General features: G+C 31.7%; 1 protein-coding gene across 3 annotated transcripts in view; it reads left to right on the forward strand.

Annotated features, from left to right (window-relative positions):
- LOC127733958 (transcription factor COE1-like) overlaps positions 1 to 9,721 on the forward strand; it is a 32,708-nt gene extending 22,987 nt beyond the window's left edge. The window contains exons 8-16 of one of the 3 annotated variants that reach the window (XM_052243445.1): positions 410 to 530; positions 1,393 to 1,464; positions 1,751 to 1,881; positions 2,296 to 2,422; positions 3,968 to 4,056; positions 5,046 to 5,232; positions 5,579 to 5,719; positions 7,548 to 7,744; positions 8,178 to 8,262. In XM_052243445.1, the coding sequence (XP_052099405.1) occupies positions 410 to 530; positions 1,393 to 1,464; positions 1,751 to 1,881; positions 2,296 to 2,422; positions 3,968 to 4,056; positions 5,046 to 5,232; positions 5,579 to 5,719; positions 7,548 to 7,744; positions 8,178 to 8,183 (1,071 nt within the window). In that variant the 3' untranslated portion in view covers positions 8,184 to 8,262. Of the gene's footprint in view, positions 1 to 409; positions 531 to 1,392; positions 1,465 to 1,750; positions 1,882 to 2,295; positions 2,423 to 3,967; positions 4,057 to 5,045; positions 5,233 to 5,578; positions 5,720 to 7,547; positions 7,745 to 8,177 lie in introns of all 3 variants that reach the window. The other 2 variants (XM_052243446.1, XM_052243447.1) reach the window with 2 other exon arrangements.
- Positions 9,722 to 17,679: the final 7,958 nt, after the last annotated feature.

The raw sequence follows: 17,679 nt of genomic DNA on the forward strand, positions 1-17,679 counted from the left end.
CATCATTAATTCACAACGTTAACCAAATATTAAGGTTCATTACATGAATATTCAATCCACTTTAACGATACATCTATCTTATACCCGAAAATAAGTAAAACAATACATATTTACATAATTCCATCTGATGGAAATGATTTGAAATTCTTAACACAATAATGTAGATTTATTTAATGTTCTTATCAATCATATATTTTTTCAGTATAAAGCATTTGTATATTTAACAATTTTCATGATTATTTACTGTTTACAAATTCTAAATTAAAAATCCTGTACGTTAAACGTTTTTACAATCTTATTTGTTAAGAATTTATTTATTATATCATTGCTTTTATTTGGGAAAGGAAGAATAAATTAGATGAGTTGACCTCCACTTTTTCTGTTCTACATCCTTTTCTTTCTATCTTAGGTGGCTGTATGTACGACAGTGAGTATTGAGGGTCCAATCCTGGCGGTCTCCGACAACATGTTTGTCCATAACAACTCTAAACATGGACGACGTGCACGAAGATTAGACCCAACAGAAGGAGGTACGCAGAATGAATTTCTTTTTTCCCTTCTTTATTTCTTTTGTCTTTAATCACATAGTTCTTGTTACAGAAAACCCTTTCTATAATAAATGCACGCTCCCTCTTTATTTAGATCAGCTCCAGAATTCCTCCTGTGTGTTTTATTTAGTTGTGTTTTGCTGCTTGTTTCTCTTTTGTTCTTCTACTGCTTATTATTTTTGTTTTATATTTTTGTCAGTTCTTTTAAAAATTAACATAGTTCAGCAACATAAACAAATATTTTTAATGTAGTCCAGCAATATCAACATATATTTTTAAGAATGCGTTGTTTTACTGCTTTAACAAACGAATGACAAGTTTTAATTGGAAGTTATTTAACATAAATAACTATTTGTTACAAAAATTATCAGAATGATTTAATTTTCATTTTCAATTATAGCTTGTCAAACGTTACCATCACTAAGGCTTGTATTATCGTAAGACAATTATTCTGTGATCAAAGACTATAATTTTAATTAGAACAACAAAGCGGAACGTTTGAGTTTGACTTTACGAAACCAGCTGTGTGGAATTGAACTCCGAAAATCCCATCTGGCTAACACTTCGGAACATCTGTGGTCATAATCAAAGATGATAAAACGTTTTATCACAAATAAAGACAATAGCCACTTTCTTCAAAACTGTATTTATAATCAACTTTCGAAAATAATTTTCATCTTTAAGATTTTATCCTCAAGATGGAAAAAATAAATGTCTCAGAAAATCATTTGTTCTAAATAAAAAGCAAAACGAAAAATGAAGTTGTTTGAGTAATGTGTTGGTTTATCATTATCAGAATTATAGAACTATTTATATATTCTTACAAATTACCCATCTTATTTAGATACCTGGTTACTGGCCGACCCTTACTCCACCAGGGCATTTTCACGTTACCCACGGGACTCGGGTATGCTTAGTAAGTAAAAGTTTATTAGTACCAAAACATATTAGCTGTTTACAATATTTTGATGATCATTATTATGTTATAAATTGATTAGATAACCTGTATAATTACTTTTTATTTGCACTTTCTTCCATTTTGTACTTGTGCACTTTTTATTTTGTTCATACTTGTCTTTCTCTCACTGCTTATACTTCGTCATTTTTTCTGTAAATGTGAAAGTTTGCTTTTTAATGTTATTCGTTTTAGTTGTACTACAATACTGTGAAAAAAAAACTATTCATTTGATTTCTTTTTCCAGCTACACCTTGTATAAAGGCTATCTGCCCGAGTGAGGGGTGGACGTCAGGTGGTACAACGGTCATAATCATAGGGGACAACTTTTTTGACGGTTTACAGGTGGTTTTTGGTACAATGCTTGTTTGGAGCGAGGTAGGAACTTTTAAAATATTGATTTACTTTCCCTATTGTTCCCAATCCTTTAAACTCGATTTGGATTTAACTGTGTATACTTTACAGTTCTTTGTATACTTTCCTCATGTCATTGCTTTTCACAAGATATTGTAGTAGTAGATTTGACCATAACTTAGGTTTGGCTTACATCAATGGACCAACACTGTTATGTCCTTTAAATACTAGTAAATATATCATAATTAAAACAAAAAAGTTCTTTTATTTTTCTGCTTTGTTGTAGTTTGTTTTTGTAGTTGATATTTATTCCAGTAAGTGGTGAATATGATTTATTCAAATTATATATAATTCAGCAAAGGTTATTCTTAAAAAATTAGAATGATTATAAGTGCTGTATATATTTGAGATTTATTTATTTTTGTTTTTGTTTTTCAGTTGATAACATCACATGCGATACGGGTACAAACACCTCCCCGTCATATTCCGGGGGTCGTGGAAGTTACGTTGTCGTATAAATCAAAACAGTTCTGTAAAGGAGCCCCTGGTAGATTTGTTTATACAGGTAATAATAACTACAACCTGAATTTGTTTATACAGTTCATAAATAATACCCATTACCTAAATCATAATACAAAATGGTGCAAAAGAATCTTAACTGCACTGTACTTACATAAGTATTCAAATATACTGGTGTAACAAACTCTCAAACATATTTGAATACCTCACATCTCCTTTTATTCATATATAGTTTAATAAATTAAAACATTAGAACGAAAAATGATACAAGGCTTTACAAATTGGTAATACATGCACATTTCAATAAACTGTAATCTCAAATATACAGTTTTTTGAAGCACAATGTAAAAAAATTATTTTCATTTTTCAATAAATACAACAGCTTTGTCGCGAAGAATCTTTATCCTAATTGATTGTGAAAATGTGCAATTGTTGTAAAGCATTCGTATCTGATCGCCATTATATAGGATATATGGATTTTCATCAACTTTTAAAAGCATTTGTACATTAGTTCTAGCCAAAGGAAAAGATTACACGTGTGTTTCTCCTTTAAGCATGAGTCTAATACTCTGATTAAAAGTGAAGATTTGAAATATTGTTTTCAAGAAACTCTTTAATAAGGAGATTTTACACATTTATCGTTTTTCCGACGTAAAAGTTAACTGTCATTAGGTGTGAACAGCTCATCAGCACATTTGGAGCGACATCTTCCAATGATTGGTATATCAAGAATATTAGACTTCGATCGTCCGATCACCATATGGTTTATTAATTTATTGTCATGTGGAATAAAATATTCCATTTCTAAATGACATGTGAATTTTTACTGGTGTAAAAGTCATCCATCAAATTGACATACCCCCAATTCCTAAAGTCATTCGTAAACGCAACCTAAGTTTCGTATTAACGGTAAAAATGGGGTAAACCGACTCCTTGAAAAATGGAAACGATAATGGGTTTACTAGAAGGTTTTAACGCCTTTGTGATTTAGCTTAAAGAACATGTTCTCCAATAACATGGACATGTATTACCGGTCTAGCCAAATAATCCCTCTGTATTTTAATCATGCAATCTAGTGTGTCATCGTGATTTCGTGTAATACTGTGAGTAGATTCCTATCAATGTCCCATTTATCTGCCCGTGTTTGGAGGTGCTAAAAGCCATAATTATCTTTCAAGCGAAAATGGAACATATTTTCAATCGAATATGAATTTGATTGTGCGATTGAAAGAGCATTTGTTTTCTTCGTGTTTGATGGATGGCATTACAATAGTATTGGATCAAATTCATAACGATCAAAACAAATAAAAATACCAAAATACGATACTGTAACAGTCTACGTACTTTATTATCAATTGATTCTTCATAGGAGTCGCAATAAGGAAATACTTATATAATGTAAATAATTCTTATCCTTTTATTTTGCAAATTATGGGATTTCTGAATTGGCTTGCATCCTCAGCAATGTTTAAGACAGTTGAATATGCAAAGGTTGTTTGCAACATTCTTTTTATATTTTTGGGGAACATTTAATGAGAAATCGTTTTAAGTCAAACATGAGTGTATTGTTCATTTTTGTTATTTCTTGCAGCTTTGACGGAACCTACAATTGACTATGGCTTCCAGCGATTGATGAAACTTGTACCGAGACATCCGGGCGACCCAGAAAGATTGCCTAAAGTGAGTTTTTCTACAGCAGCTTGCAATCATCTTTGTGTTGCTGTGATATTTTATATCTTAAAAGGCCGATACAATTGCTTCTGTAGTAACCTAATTACATTATGCAGAATCGCTAAGTTGGCAGTAGACATATATGGTGTATTCCATAAGCTAATAATCAATTATTAATTAATTTAATTGGTTATTCTATTTAAACTCAATTTTGCACGTGTCATTAAAGTGTCGTTTATCAGCGTCCCATCTTTATAATGGGACCCTATTAACTATTTATAGACATGGTATTGTGAGCATTCTGGATTCTGGCGATTTATTATGTTACATGATTATTGATAAAACTACACGCAGATATTTGTCATGATGATGACATTTTACATTTGATATATTAGTTTTTTATTATACTTTATGTGTCCACCATACACACATTCATCCATTGCTCTTACAATGATTCCTTTGAAGTTTGTCCGTAGTTGATGTCCCTGAAAACAGATTCGATGATATTCGAATCTTCTGAAAGTATCAATAAAACTTTACGAAAATTATGCAATAGAATGTTTCACGCATACAGATAGTCGTATATATTTTTTTCTGTATTTTTCTAATTTTTATATATAACCCATACATTTCACTCTATTTATTGGTATCCCCTTTATATGATATTGGTATGATGACTTTGTGTTCATTTTACATATCAAAGAGACAATATGCATGTTGTTGGATGGAACATCATTTTTCCGGCCCGACGTTTATGAAAGCAAGACCATTACATTTCGGAAGAAAGGAACTTGAGATGTCAAATACAAGTACAAGTTTGCCTAACTGAAATATTTTATAAAAAAAAAATACAAGGAAAGCATGTCTTTAATAAGTAAGTACTGAAACAATATAAAAATAATTTATTTTACAAATTATATATAAAACCTGTTTATATGTTACCATGGTTATTTTGATCAAGCAGTATATTGAAAAGCTTATGATTTTATTTATTTCAGGAAATAGTGCTAAAACGTGCGGCTGACTTGGCTGAAGCTTTATATAGCATGCCTAGAAATCCTAACCAGATACTACCACCTCCAAGATCTCCAGCGATCAACAATAGTTCACCAATGTCTAGTTTTAACACTTATACTGGCCAGTTAGCAGTCAGTGTTCAAGATCCCGGAAGTCAATGGGAAGAAGGTGAGCCCTTTTTTTCAAAATTTGCTACTTATAACATGTTCCTTATATTGCACATATTCTTCTCTCTGAAATCGACTAAAGGTAGTATGGAAGAAGCGAATACAAGTGGAACTTAAGTAAACATGCACATCCATTACTATCTTTGATCTTATCGGGACGACGCTAAGCAATCATCAATCAAATTAGTCAGTATTTTCTTTTTGTTTTGTTTTGGATTTTCAAATATTTTGGCCTCGAGCATCACTGAAGAGACTTTATCGAAATGCGCATCTGGTGCAGAAACATGTGTACCGTTAATGTAATTATCTGGCGACCAAACATTTGACCCTATATTATTTTCTTGCAGGTTATTCACGAGGACAGTCTTCTAGTGTTTCACCCAGAGGTTATACATCAAACGGCTCAACACCACATAGTAATGGTAGTAGTTATGGATCTACTGCCATGAATGGTTACCATGGTCCTACTGGGGGATTAGGTAATATGGGTAGGTACCTTTTCTTCCTAAGAACAAAACATATTTTCAGTGTGCAGGGTTTTGAAAAACTCTGATAAAATTGTACATTTCGGTACAAATTGTAACGGAATTGGAATGAATCATTTTAAATATTTGTCCCAAAAAAGGCAAAATATATTTTTTTTCTCACAATTATGTAAATAGTATACAAGGCAAATACATGTAGCCAATAGAATGTAACAGAGTAAAATTGCTACAGAGACGTTGCAAGCAGGGAATTATTTACATAGATGACTGAAATTATTTTTTTCCCTTATTGATAAAATTAAACCACTTAAAATTAAAATGGTATGCTGCATTAGTATAATTTGGAAAAAAACCATTTTGTATTAAACTAAAGAGATATGAATGGTGTCTTATATCATGGCTTATATCATGACTGCGAGAATTAAAATCTACATATTTTGGCATTATTTTTCTGAAATATATATACACTTATTGTTAGGTCAAAAGAAAAAATATTATAGCAGAAACTAAAAAAAACGACCTCCTGTGTCCAGCTGAAAGATAAAATAAATATATAGATTCAAGTGGCTACCCATTCGTCTTTTTGATCCTCATTCTCGTTGCGCAGAATTGTGTTAATGTATACCTGTTCCATGGATGACAAATAATTTTAATAGTTAAATCATGTTTATCGACTGCCTACACCAGGGCAAAACCTGCAGGACATTTTACTCATAATTTAATGAAAATGTATGGAAAATAAAAAATGTCAAATATAAATGACTCCGTTTTTACAAGATGACATTTGCCATTACAGATTATAAAATTATTGAAAATTCTAAACAATGGAATACCGCTTCAATCGTTCAAAATACATAAGCAACATTATCAGCTGTAGTATTTATTGCTAATATTGTTCTTGGACGAAGACTTTCTATAGAAGAAACCTGTAAAACAGACTTGACTGAATTATAACAATAAATGTAAATTGCCATTTCAATAAATTAAGAATCTTGGGTCAATATTATCAGTGTTGTTCAAACAAAATTATTTAGAATTTATTTGGTTTGAATACCGACACTATCTGTAGCATACAAATGTATTAACTATTGTATTAGAGAATGGAGAGGATCCCTTGTGTTTTGTGTTTTATTAGCTAGCAAACAAGTTTGTTAGTTAGAGAGAAATCATTAGGGAATCGTGATGACATTGGTCATTAACTAATACGGAAACTGTATTTATGACTTTAGGTTAAATATTGTGTTAGGGGTCGATACATTGTCACTAACTTCACACTATGGAAAGTATAAAAAATCTCATCAAATCCTAATATTTTGTCAAATGGTAGGCTCTAATAAATTGTCAATCAAGTGTTGGTCGGGACAAAGAAGGAAGGAAGGAACGAGCTGCTATAGACTGTTAATTGACTTGATGTTGTTCTTTAAAGAAAGCAACTTTAGCGTTGTTTTTATATCTTATTTTTAAAAAGTATGGAGGTACCAAGGGGGCAATAAGAAGCTGTATAGGTCAAAGAATAGAAGTACTATACTGCTGATACATCTCTGATTGTAGAAAACTATAAAAATGGTTTCAAAATCAAGCTATATAGTTATATCGAAAGGTTATAAACCTTTAACGCATATGCAGATTTTTCTTAATCAAGTTCATCGTAACTTCATGGCTAAAAGTTTTAAATTAAAGCATAATGTTAAAAGGTTCTGAGCGGAAAACCATTTTTCTAGGTACCAGAGGTTGTGTTTAACTGTTGTGTCATCTGTAAGTTTATGTTTATCTGTAGTGTTTTAGTTTTTGTCCTATCCTCTTTTAACTGTTTTCTTTTTGTTTTCCACAGTTGTACCCTCACAATCACCCTCCCTGCCCCACTCTAACTCTCATGGCGGAAGTGGAATATTCTCATTCTCACCAGCCAATATGGTCCACGCGGTGAAACAGAAAAGTGCATTTGCCCCAGTGATGAGACCAGGTTCTGGTTATAGCCCACCTATGGCAAGTACTCTGCCCAGTGGGTGGGCCCAGACAATGATAAATGTTAGTATATTTAGTTATAAATCTTTTTTTTCTTCAGTACATCTGCACTCATTAATGAACAAAGTATACCATATTTATTTATTCATTAGGTAACAAATCAGATGACACGTTATCTTAAATATTTTTATGTTTACAGTTTCCATCACTATGTGTTCTGAACATATTGGCTGCGTGTTTCCCGTTTCTCTTTTGCATGAAGCTAGACAAATATAATGAAAACTGTTCCTTGTTTCTTTTTTGCATGAAGCAAGAAAAATATAATGAAAACTGTTCCTCTTTATATCTTCTTTTTCAACCTCTCATAAACATTAGCTATTGTATGACCTTAACACACATTTGTTTTTGTTGATTTTTATCAAGACTAAACATTTATTTGTTATTACAGTTAAACTATAGTACATTTTTATTTTCAAAGTTTTTTATTTGATTACAGGAATGAGCGGCATAGTAGGATCTCCGTTTTCTGCAGTAAATCCTTTTGCTCTACCTACTTGTAATGGACAAACTTATGGTAGTTCGATAATTTCAGCTGCAAAGTAAGCAGACATTTAGACTTCAGTGGTTGGTCAGCATAAGAGGGACAAGTTTTTGTTAAGTCGGAGTGAGTTTCGCTTAATACTGATTCTACAAATGGCAAACGTGGAGTTACCGTCAACGGTTTGGAAGGTGAAAAGGTGTCTACGAAGCAAATTGCCTTAAAATGATATAACAAAATTTGCTCAGAAACAGTGCAACTGTAATCAAATGTCTCATTATATAGTCCATTTTTATGAACATATGCATGTAAATACACATATTTAAAGCATTCTATGCTGATGTATGAATTTTTAAACCATATTTATAATTATATCTGAATGAATATTGAAGATCAGTGCTAACTGTGTCGGACTTCTTGAGACATTTTCACTCAAATTTATTATTGTGATATTGTTTGAACAAATACTCCTAATGTATTTTTATGTTTATATTTATATTATGTATATTTTGTTGAAATTTTGTCCTCTAGTCTTGCTAAAAAGTGTGTCTAGTCATTTTTACGTGTATTATTAATGTTATTTTTATTATGATCGTAATGTATGGCCAATTTTCATACACAGTGCAATGAATATGTATATTTGCTTTTTACATCTACAGTTAAATGAACGCCAATCTAGTCCGTTTTGATTTACAGTAGATTTGTTGAATACCTATTTGAATTTAAATAGAAGTTACATAAACAATGTCTCAATTGTCAAACAAAAAGACAGTGTTGACATTGTTATATTTTGATTTGAAAAGTGGTTGTGATTGACCTTAACTTCAATATGTTAAGCAAAGATAGTCCCAGTAATCTTCAAATATAAAGCTTTTTCATTATGTGTTTTCTTTATTACTTTGATTTTATTATATAATTCTTTCACACCAAGACAACTTAATTGAAGAAAAATAAGAACAAATTAACAGGATCAAGTTAATTCAATTTTCTTCCGTCCATAGTTCTTCCTATTTTTAATGAATATGATTTGGAAGTATTGCCAGACTAATACGATATTTATGTACTTATTACAGTTTTTTGGGGTAAATTTGGTAATAGTCTTATATAAAGCATTGATTTACTTGTCCTGAAAAAATAATAGATAGATAAATAAATGAATTGATTTAAAGTATATTTATATCCAAATGAACAAACACTCCCTTTATATAAACTTTAATATTGAAAATGTATATGAAGAAGTAAGGAATCTCTAAGATAAAATATATTGCATTATCTCAACTCGAAATCGACTTTGAGATAAATCGTACAATTTAGGTGTGTGAAATTATTTTAGAATACGTAAAGATTTCCGTTTTTTGCAATGTGAGCATATAGTCTGTTTTAATTTATTATAAGAAACACATTGAAGACAGTACTCAGGATTCATAGTTTTATGTCACTGTCAGTTGTCATTGTATACTTTAACAATTTTTATGGAGACAAATTAAAGCAAAAAAATCTTATAGTGAGTCATATTTCTCTGTCAATGTCAGTAACATGATTTGAATTAAAATATGTACAACAAAAATACAACAATGAAAACAAAGAATATATATTAGAGATATCACTATTCAGACATATAGACCTCGAAGCTTTGGTCCAGAACATTCACATACATCGTTTTATACTCTATACATATATATGAATAAATAATAACAACGATATGCTAAAACTAGATTAAAAAAAATAATACACGAATAGAATATATCTTGATAACATAAGATAACATTAGAAAACATTACAGCAATTTAAGCATTGAGATTGGACGTAGTTTATCATATGTCTGGTCGAAATTGATTTTGCAGGAAGAAAATACAAAGAGAGCAATAAAAATCCATAAGTCAGAAAAAAAAGAAACAACACCATGTCCAAAAGAAAAAGGAAAAAACCAATAGAAGTCCACAAAACTCTATAAAGAAAACTATTGAGCACACAAACCCAATCAAAAAGCGGGGTTCCAGGTGCTCCGGAAGGATTAGAAGTTCATGTTCAACCATTAACACTCGCCATGTTACTCCTGTTAACATACGTTGATGAGTCATTTCGAGTCATTAGACACTAAACAATAGCTTATTTGTAAATATATCACCAAATTAATAAACCGTTGGTCCGAAAATGAAAAAACAGATTTCTATGACGAATGATAGACAAGTCTGTTACTAGTCATTTTTATGAATTGACTGTTTACAAAAAAAAAGTTCGAATAATTCGAAACCCGAAGAATTTTCTCCAACCATCTTTATTAGCGCGCCACTGACGAGTCTTTTGTAGACATACCAAATTATAAGCTGTTATGTTGTATGAGTTTTTACCGGTAGAAACAAAACAAAACATTGCAATATAAAATAACAAACACACGTATATTCTGACAAAATAAATAAACACACGTATATTCTGACAAAATAACAAACACACGTATATTCTGACAAAAAGTCATGATACTCAAGCTGTATGAGTGAATATTGGTAGTAGCAGTCTTGATTTTTCAATAGAATTTTCCAAATGGGTGGGGGGTTCTCATGACATTTTACGTTTTACATGTATGCAATGGGTGGTAGTGACTGTCAAAAATTTTAACGGAAATGAGAACATCATTGTTTTTAAAGGTAGGCCTGTTAAAACCTTTGAACGTATAGCACTGCCCTATTTCTTACATCGTCTGTATGTTTATAAAATACTTGACAACAGGCTTTCCACTTTTCTCACTTTAAATTAACACATGTAAACATACTGTCCGTCTTAGGCAGAAATAAAAAATAGGAATACCAACATATTTGCTAGTATACCAGATTTCTAAGTATTAAGGAGATGTGGTTGTCAATGAGACAATAACCAAACCAAGTGCAAAGGACGAGGGTGTAAACAACAAGATGTCACCGTACAACCTTCAACAATGAGCAAAACCCATACCGTATAGTAAGCTATAAAAGGTCCAATCATGACAAAATGTGAAACAAAACAAGAGAAAAAAGCCTAATTTATGCGAAAACAAGAAACGAAAAACAAATATGAAACGGCAAACAGCGACAACCATTAAACTACAGGTTCCTAATTTAGGACAGGCACATACAGAATGTGGCGGGGTTAACATAAGAAATAACTGCAAAAATCAGTTGGATAGGGCTAAACTTATCAGATCGACACAAAGCACAACGAAAAAACTTAACACAACGATTAAATACAAAAACCACCGATCTAAGAGAACTAGCAGATATATATATACTGAAAGATAACACTTTATAAATAAATCATGTTTTCCAAGACCAATATAACTATCAGTTCACATATAATGGTTTCAATATATGAGACGTCATAAGCATTCCGAGAAAAATCTTTGTTTGTAGCTATAAAGACAATTTTCAAAGGTCTTACTATAATGTTAATTTGATAACCTTTAAAATGATCGTATCTAAAACGGGCTATAACAAACATCTGTGATATCCCGTTTGTGATAAGGTTTCTTCAGCCAAACTTTTAGTATCTATGAATGAATTTAGTACATGTTATTAGTAATTTGAGGTAACGAAATCCATGACATAATAATTTACCAGCTCAACATAGATTGCGTTCATTTTATACACATGTACATGCCCTACCTGATATCTTTCTTCGGTACAAATTTTCTGCCCCAGATGTGCATTTCCACAATAAGTGTCTCTTCATAGGGCAAAATATTTGAAAATCCAAAACTTATTAAAAGATTGAGAGCTTATAAAACCAACATGGACGAAAAAAGCCTGGCAGGGAATCAGAGCTTTGCATAAGGGAGATAAATTCCTTAATTTAAAATAATTTCCAAAATTTTGTGACAGCAAATTTCAGTATCAATCCATATTTTCATGCTAGTAGTTGTTTTCTTTCTTGCCATACATGTACATTAACCAAGTATAAGACATATTTCGAGCTCCTTGTGTTGTATATAGCACTTGAAACATCTATCTTCTTGATAGGCCTTGCTCTGTTGAATATGGCAGATCTGCATTAAGATCTTGTTTCGGAACCTTAATGACCAGGTTCAGAATCCTGACTGGGATGGTGTTTCCCTCAGACAAGTGAACGTAACGGTTCTAAAGATTTCTGAACAACACTTTCTGTTTTTTCTGCATACATGTTTCTTCATTTTACATGACTGTGTCAGAAAACTATCGAACATATAATTTAAATCAAAAACCGAGTGTTTCTGATGATCCGGAATAAAAGGAGGTAAAGCAATTTTGCAAAACTTCAGGTTGTGTAAATTAAGTATCTTAAAGTAACGGCACGTGCAATTTCTTTTCAAACAACTAATGTGAATGTGCATTGAATTCGTTATTATTTTTTCAAAAGTAAGGTCCATTTATAGAAACAACACGTTTTATGAAACCTAGATGAGCATTTATCAGCCAAAACATATTATTGGTAAATCCATTAGTTGTTGTCCATTTGCATGATCTGTTTTACATCTACCATTTACAAGAGTTGAATGTTGCTTTTTTGAAAATATTATTTGAAAACCTTTCCCGAGAAATCAAAAATAAAAAATTGGATAAATAATACAAGTTATCATTTGCTCTTATAATGTTTGCATTTTCCTTTTAAGAACTGTTTTTTTTTTATTCACTTTGACTAGTGAATGACTATCGATGAATAATCAATGATAAACAAACAAAATTTAGATTATCAAATTTGATTTCAAACAGAATGCATTGATTTTAACCCTTAAAAATTCAAGATCTTTTGGATTATTATCTTTCAATATCTTGTTGTGTATATTTTGACTTGTTCATTCAAATATCTAATGGTACGAGTACGAGTTGTACTAAGTCAGCATTCATTTAACTCAATACCATTGTTCCTGTATGTCTAGTATCCCTAAGGAAAAACCACAAATTGAATTAATCAAGCAAATTTTATTTTTTTTTAAATTTAATTTCATTTGACCAAATGACGAAACAACATAATAAAAACCTTCAGATTAACTTTTTTGCCTCAAACCACAACAATTTATGACTCGAAAAATAAATATCTCCACATTAACAGCATAGATTTGTTATATGTTTTGTAATAGTATTACACCTGGTCCAATTCAATAATCTTACCAAACAGATAGGCTATCCTCAGAGAATGAACAGTTGCTGGATGGTATTTTATTTTGAATACTTTTAATGGTTGATTTTCCGATGTTCGTCACGTCCAAGTAATTTACAATGGCATGACCTTCCTTTTAGTATGTATAAAAAACTACATACATAAAATATATTCAAGAAAATGTTAGAAAATACATAGCTTCTTCTGACCATCTGAAAGTAACAAAAAGACATTTGAACTATCATGACTATGGGTCGGTGGTAGTCTTTTGTCATTAGCCAAATTTGGTGTTGATAGCAGATCTCATATCTGCTCAGTTTTTTAAAAATCTTTAATAAAGAGTTTGACATATTGAATAGACACTTGTTAATTGTTGAACAGGAACAATGAGATTCTACTCATGCAGAATAGAGTCAACAGAAACAATGTGATTCTACTCATGCAGAATAGAGTCGACAGAAACAATGTGATTCTACTCATGCAGAATAGAGTCGACAGAAACAATGTGATTCTACTCATGCAGAATAGAGTCGACAGAAACAAGGATATTATATCCAGAATACAACCTGCTTTACCATACGTTCGGTTTTGATCCTTAATTTTGATATACATTGTAAAGTTTTAATAGGTTAATAAGAAGACTTGTATCAAATAAAGAGACCCAAATAAGATGCCTATATAGTTTATATGCAGACTTTTTCCATGATATTCGTCAGACACACACACAAATGTCATGGGTATAATGCCTACCCATGTTAAAATGAGCTTAGAGCATTGCATGAAAGAATTATTTCTTAATTAACGCTGTGAGGACGTCATAATTATTTGGACAAACAGAATACTTTATCCATGGAAAATGGAAACAAACTCGACTATACTGACAAATAAGACATATGTGAAATGTACCGAAAATACAGAATTCAAACCACAAACGATAAGACATAACACAATATCCAACCGTACTTACAAAAGAAACATCATAACTAAATACATGAATGTTGGATGTATAAATACCGAGACACGTCGTATAGCAATGCGAATTCACACTCGGCAAACCAGTCATATTCGAGAATAGGTCACGTTCGGTACTTAGCAGACATACGACGTGGATGGTAAACCACAATCTACGACGTGATAAAAATGTCGTTGGTTAGTTTAGACACAGACACATCGTATAGATCAACCAATTTGTGATGGTGTCCATAAAATTTACGGAGTGTCATTTTTAATCTTTCCCCCTCATAACTCTGTTGGAATAGTTTCTGCGTAAGGAGCACATTTCTGTATATGAAAGCATATATCCCAGTGAACTTGAAATTGGGGATACTACCGACAAGAGGATGTATGCTTCATATCTTGATTTTTTCCCTCTGTTTTGACACAGATGGACGACTTCAGTCTAGAATCTATGACAAACGTAATGAAGTCAACTTTACAATTGTCAACTTTCAATTTCTTAGCATTCATATATCTCTGCCCCAATATTTGTTGTTTACATGTCTCAATTGATACGTTATGTTTAAACTATACAGACTTCATTTGCACGGGGTGTGTACCTAACACAAAGTCTACTCCAACAGAGTTATAAGGAAGAACGACTGAATTCGACGCTACATAATGTTTAAAGTCATCATCACAAATTTGTTTCAGGACCGATTTTGTATCTCAACTCCTATATAGATCTTTAGATATCAGGAAAGTTGTTTCATCTGTAAATTTTCCGATTTTGACTGGGAGTGAATTTGCACGGCGGGCGACGCACGCATAGGAAGAGACGCTTCCCCTAGCTGCCAACGCACTCGGTCTCCCTAGCTCCCGTTGGAGTTCATGCGATTCCCTCAGTTTCTGTTTGTCTTGATTTATCTTATTAATTGATGTATGAGATTTGAACATCGGTAAACTATTGTTGCCTAAATCAACACTACAGCATTCAAAATTACTTGTGCAAGGGGTTTATAAGAATGCAGACTAATACAAGTTACTATACGGTATGGGTTTTGCTCAATATTGAAGGCCGTTAAGGTGATCTATATATTGCTCACATCCACGTTATTTGTTCTCTGGTGGATGATTATCTGATCGAAAATCGTGCCACATCTTCTCTGTATATGTACACTATGACACTGTATGTTCTCTTTAGGGTAGCTTCACAACTGGTATACCAAACCTTGAAATATTATGAAGAAGAAAGTTTGAAGTCATCTCTTTATAAGTGCGTTTGCCGACATCAATACCTTTGACTGTTTCAGTGACTTGATGACTAACCTTATTAGAGATGCTTAGATGTGCCAATTTTCGTCCATTTGACTTTACGTTCAAACTCTTTTTTATGTCAGTTTAGAAGGTGCATGCTACATTTTATCTTTTTTTTTTGGTGGTGTATATTCAAAATGGAGTTGATCTCTAGTGGATAATTTGCTCATTAGCAATCATACCCCTTCTTATAACTATATTACTAGTTTTGAACATTGGTAAACTGATTTTGCCTCCACATAAAAGAAACACCACTTTATGGTACATAAAAGAATCACTATTGTACAGGACACGACCAAACAAACAACATTCACCAACAGACGTACAAACACAAACAACATTCACCAACAGACGTACAAACACAAACAACATCATGCTCCTTGGTTTGAGTTCAGGTTTTGACATGCGCTGCTGAACATAGGATGGGGTGTTGCAAGCGTGCTTAAACGATCGATGTGTCTGGTCTAACTGAAGATGTGAAGTGCAGCTGTCAGTGCTGTCGACTAATTATACAAAGGGCATTAACTCTAATTTCTTTTTGTTTTTATTATTTGTTGCTATTTTTTCGGCACGATAGGCTAATACTTTATAAGTGTTTTAATATTACAAATTTATTTACCAAATTTGTAAAATCGAATTGGCTTTTTTTTCATGGGCAGTCATCATTTAGGAGGAATAGATTTTTTAACAAACTTGGTGTTATGTGTTTTAAGAATTCAAGATAATTAAGAACTAGACTCAACAATTAACTTTCGTCGTCATTATTTATAAGAATGATTATGCCTTTAAAACCAGATTTGATTAAATCCTAGACTTACAGATTGAACAGGCACTTTGATTGATTAAATCGTTTTACTTTTTCTATTTTGAAAAAATATAATTGCTCAAAATACAATTAAAGTTGAGAACGTTCTAAAGAAACAGACAGATATTCTCTTCTCAATTATGTTTATTCTCTTGTTTCCAACCCTAATTGTAGCACACTGGCTTACAACTGAACTAAACCCAATATAAGGTACCCGGTATATTGTTGTACATAAATTTTTCTCTCGCAATCTTTTTTCTCTATTTTGTTACTTTTTCAGCCAACGACATACAGAAACCCGAAAATAATATGGAATACTATAACCCATTAACCACCAAACGTGATATTAAAAGGAAGAAAACATTTCAAATTTTAGAAAAATCTGTGACACTGACGTTTACATCAAATTAACTTGGTACAGGCACTGTAAGGAAAATGATGGCTTATTTTAGTTCCTCGCTCATTATGATGATGATGGTAATAAACTTAGAACGTATCGCAAAGTTAAAAATGATTACGAATTAGAAAAATATCTTCTCCTGAACATAAACAAAAGTGTTATTTCTAAATTGGTAAAAAAATTAGAATTAGTAATAGCAAATTACTAATAGACTTTGGTAGATATACTTGAACGCTTTTAGAACAGAGAATTTGTCCACTTTGCAAGGATGGAATTGAAGATGAATTCCATTTCCTCATTAAATGTAAAGTGTTAGAATTTAATAGAAATAAACTCTTTTGTAATGTGAGTGATATAGTCCCATCTTTTGTTAATATGTCTGAACAAGATAAATTTAGTTTCATTTTGAAAAGTAATGATACTGACATTTGTACTATATGTGAAGCTGGAATAAGAGATATGTATGATAAGAAAATTCATTTAAAGCAAACTTTATGTTGTTAAAGAACTGTTGTAGTATCAAAACTTATTGTAATAGCTTGATAATATAGTATGAATCGTCCTGAACATGCATGAAATATTTGCCACTGGACGTTAAGCAAACAACAATCAATCAATCATTTGAATACCATCCAAGGTAGATATAAGATATGTGTCTCTTATCAATGAGAAAATATGTCTCTGTATATTTGTCTTTGTTTATTTTTGTATTTGTATCTCGTAAATATCAGCTAGTATCATTCCTGTATTGGAATTTACACCAATAAAATTATTTGATTTGATTTGATGACAATTCACTCCAAATTCTTACGGTAACACTGGAAGAGTATTATATACTAACATATATTATGTCCCAGGGGGAACCAGGCGCATAAAACCAAAGGTTAGAACATAAA

This window comes from Mytilus californianus, unplaced genomic scaffold (genome assembly GCF_021869535.1).
Source record: "Mytilus californianus isolate M0D057914Y unplaced genomic scaffold, xbMytCali1.0.p SCAF_3, whole genome shotgun sequence".
Classification (NCBI taxonomy): domain Eukaryota; kingdom Metazoa; phylum Mollusca; class Bivalvia; order Mytilida; family Mytilidae; genus Mytilus; species Mytilus californianus.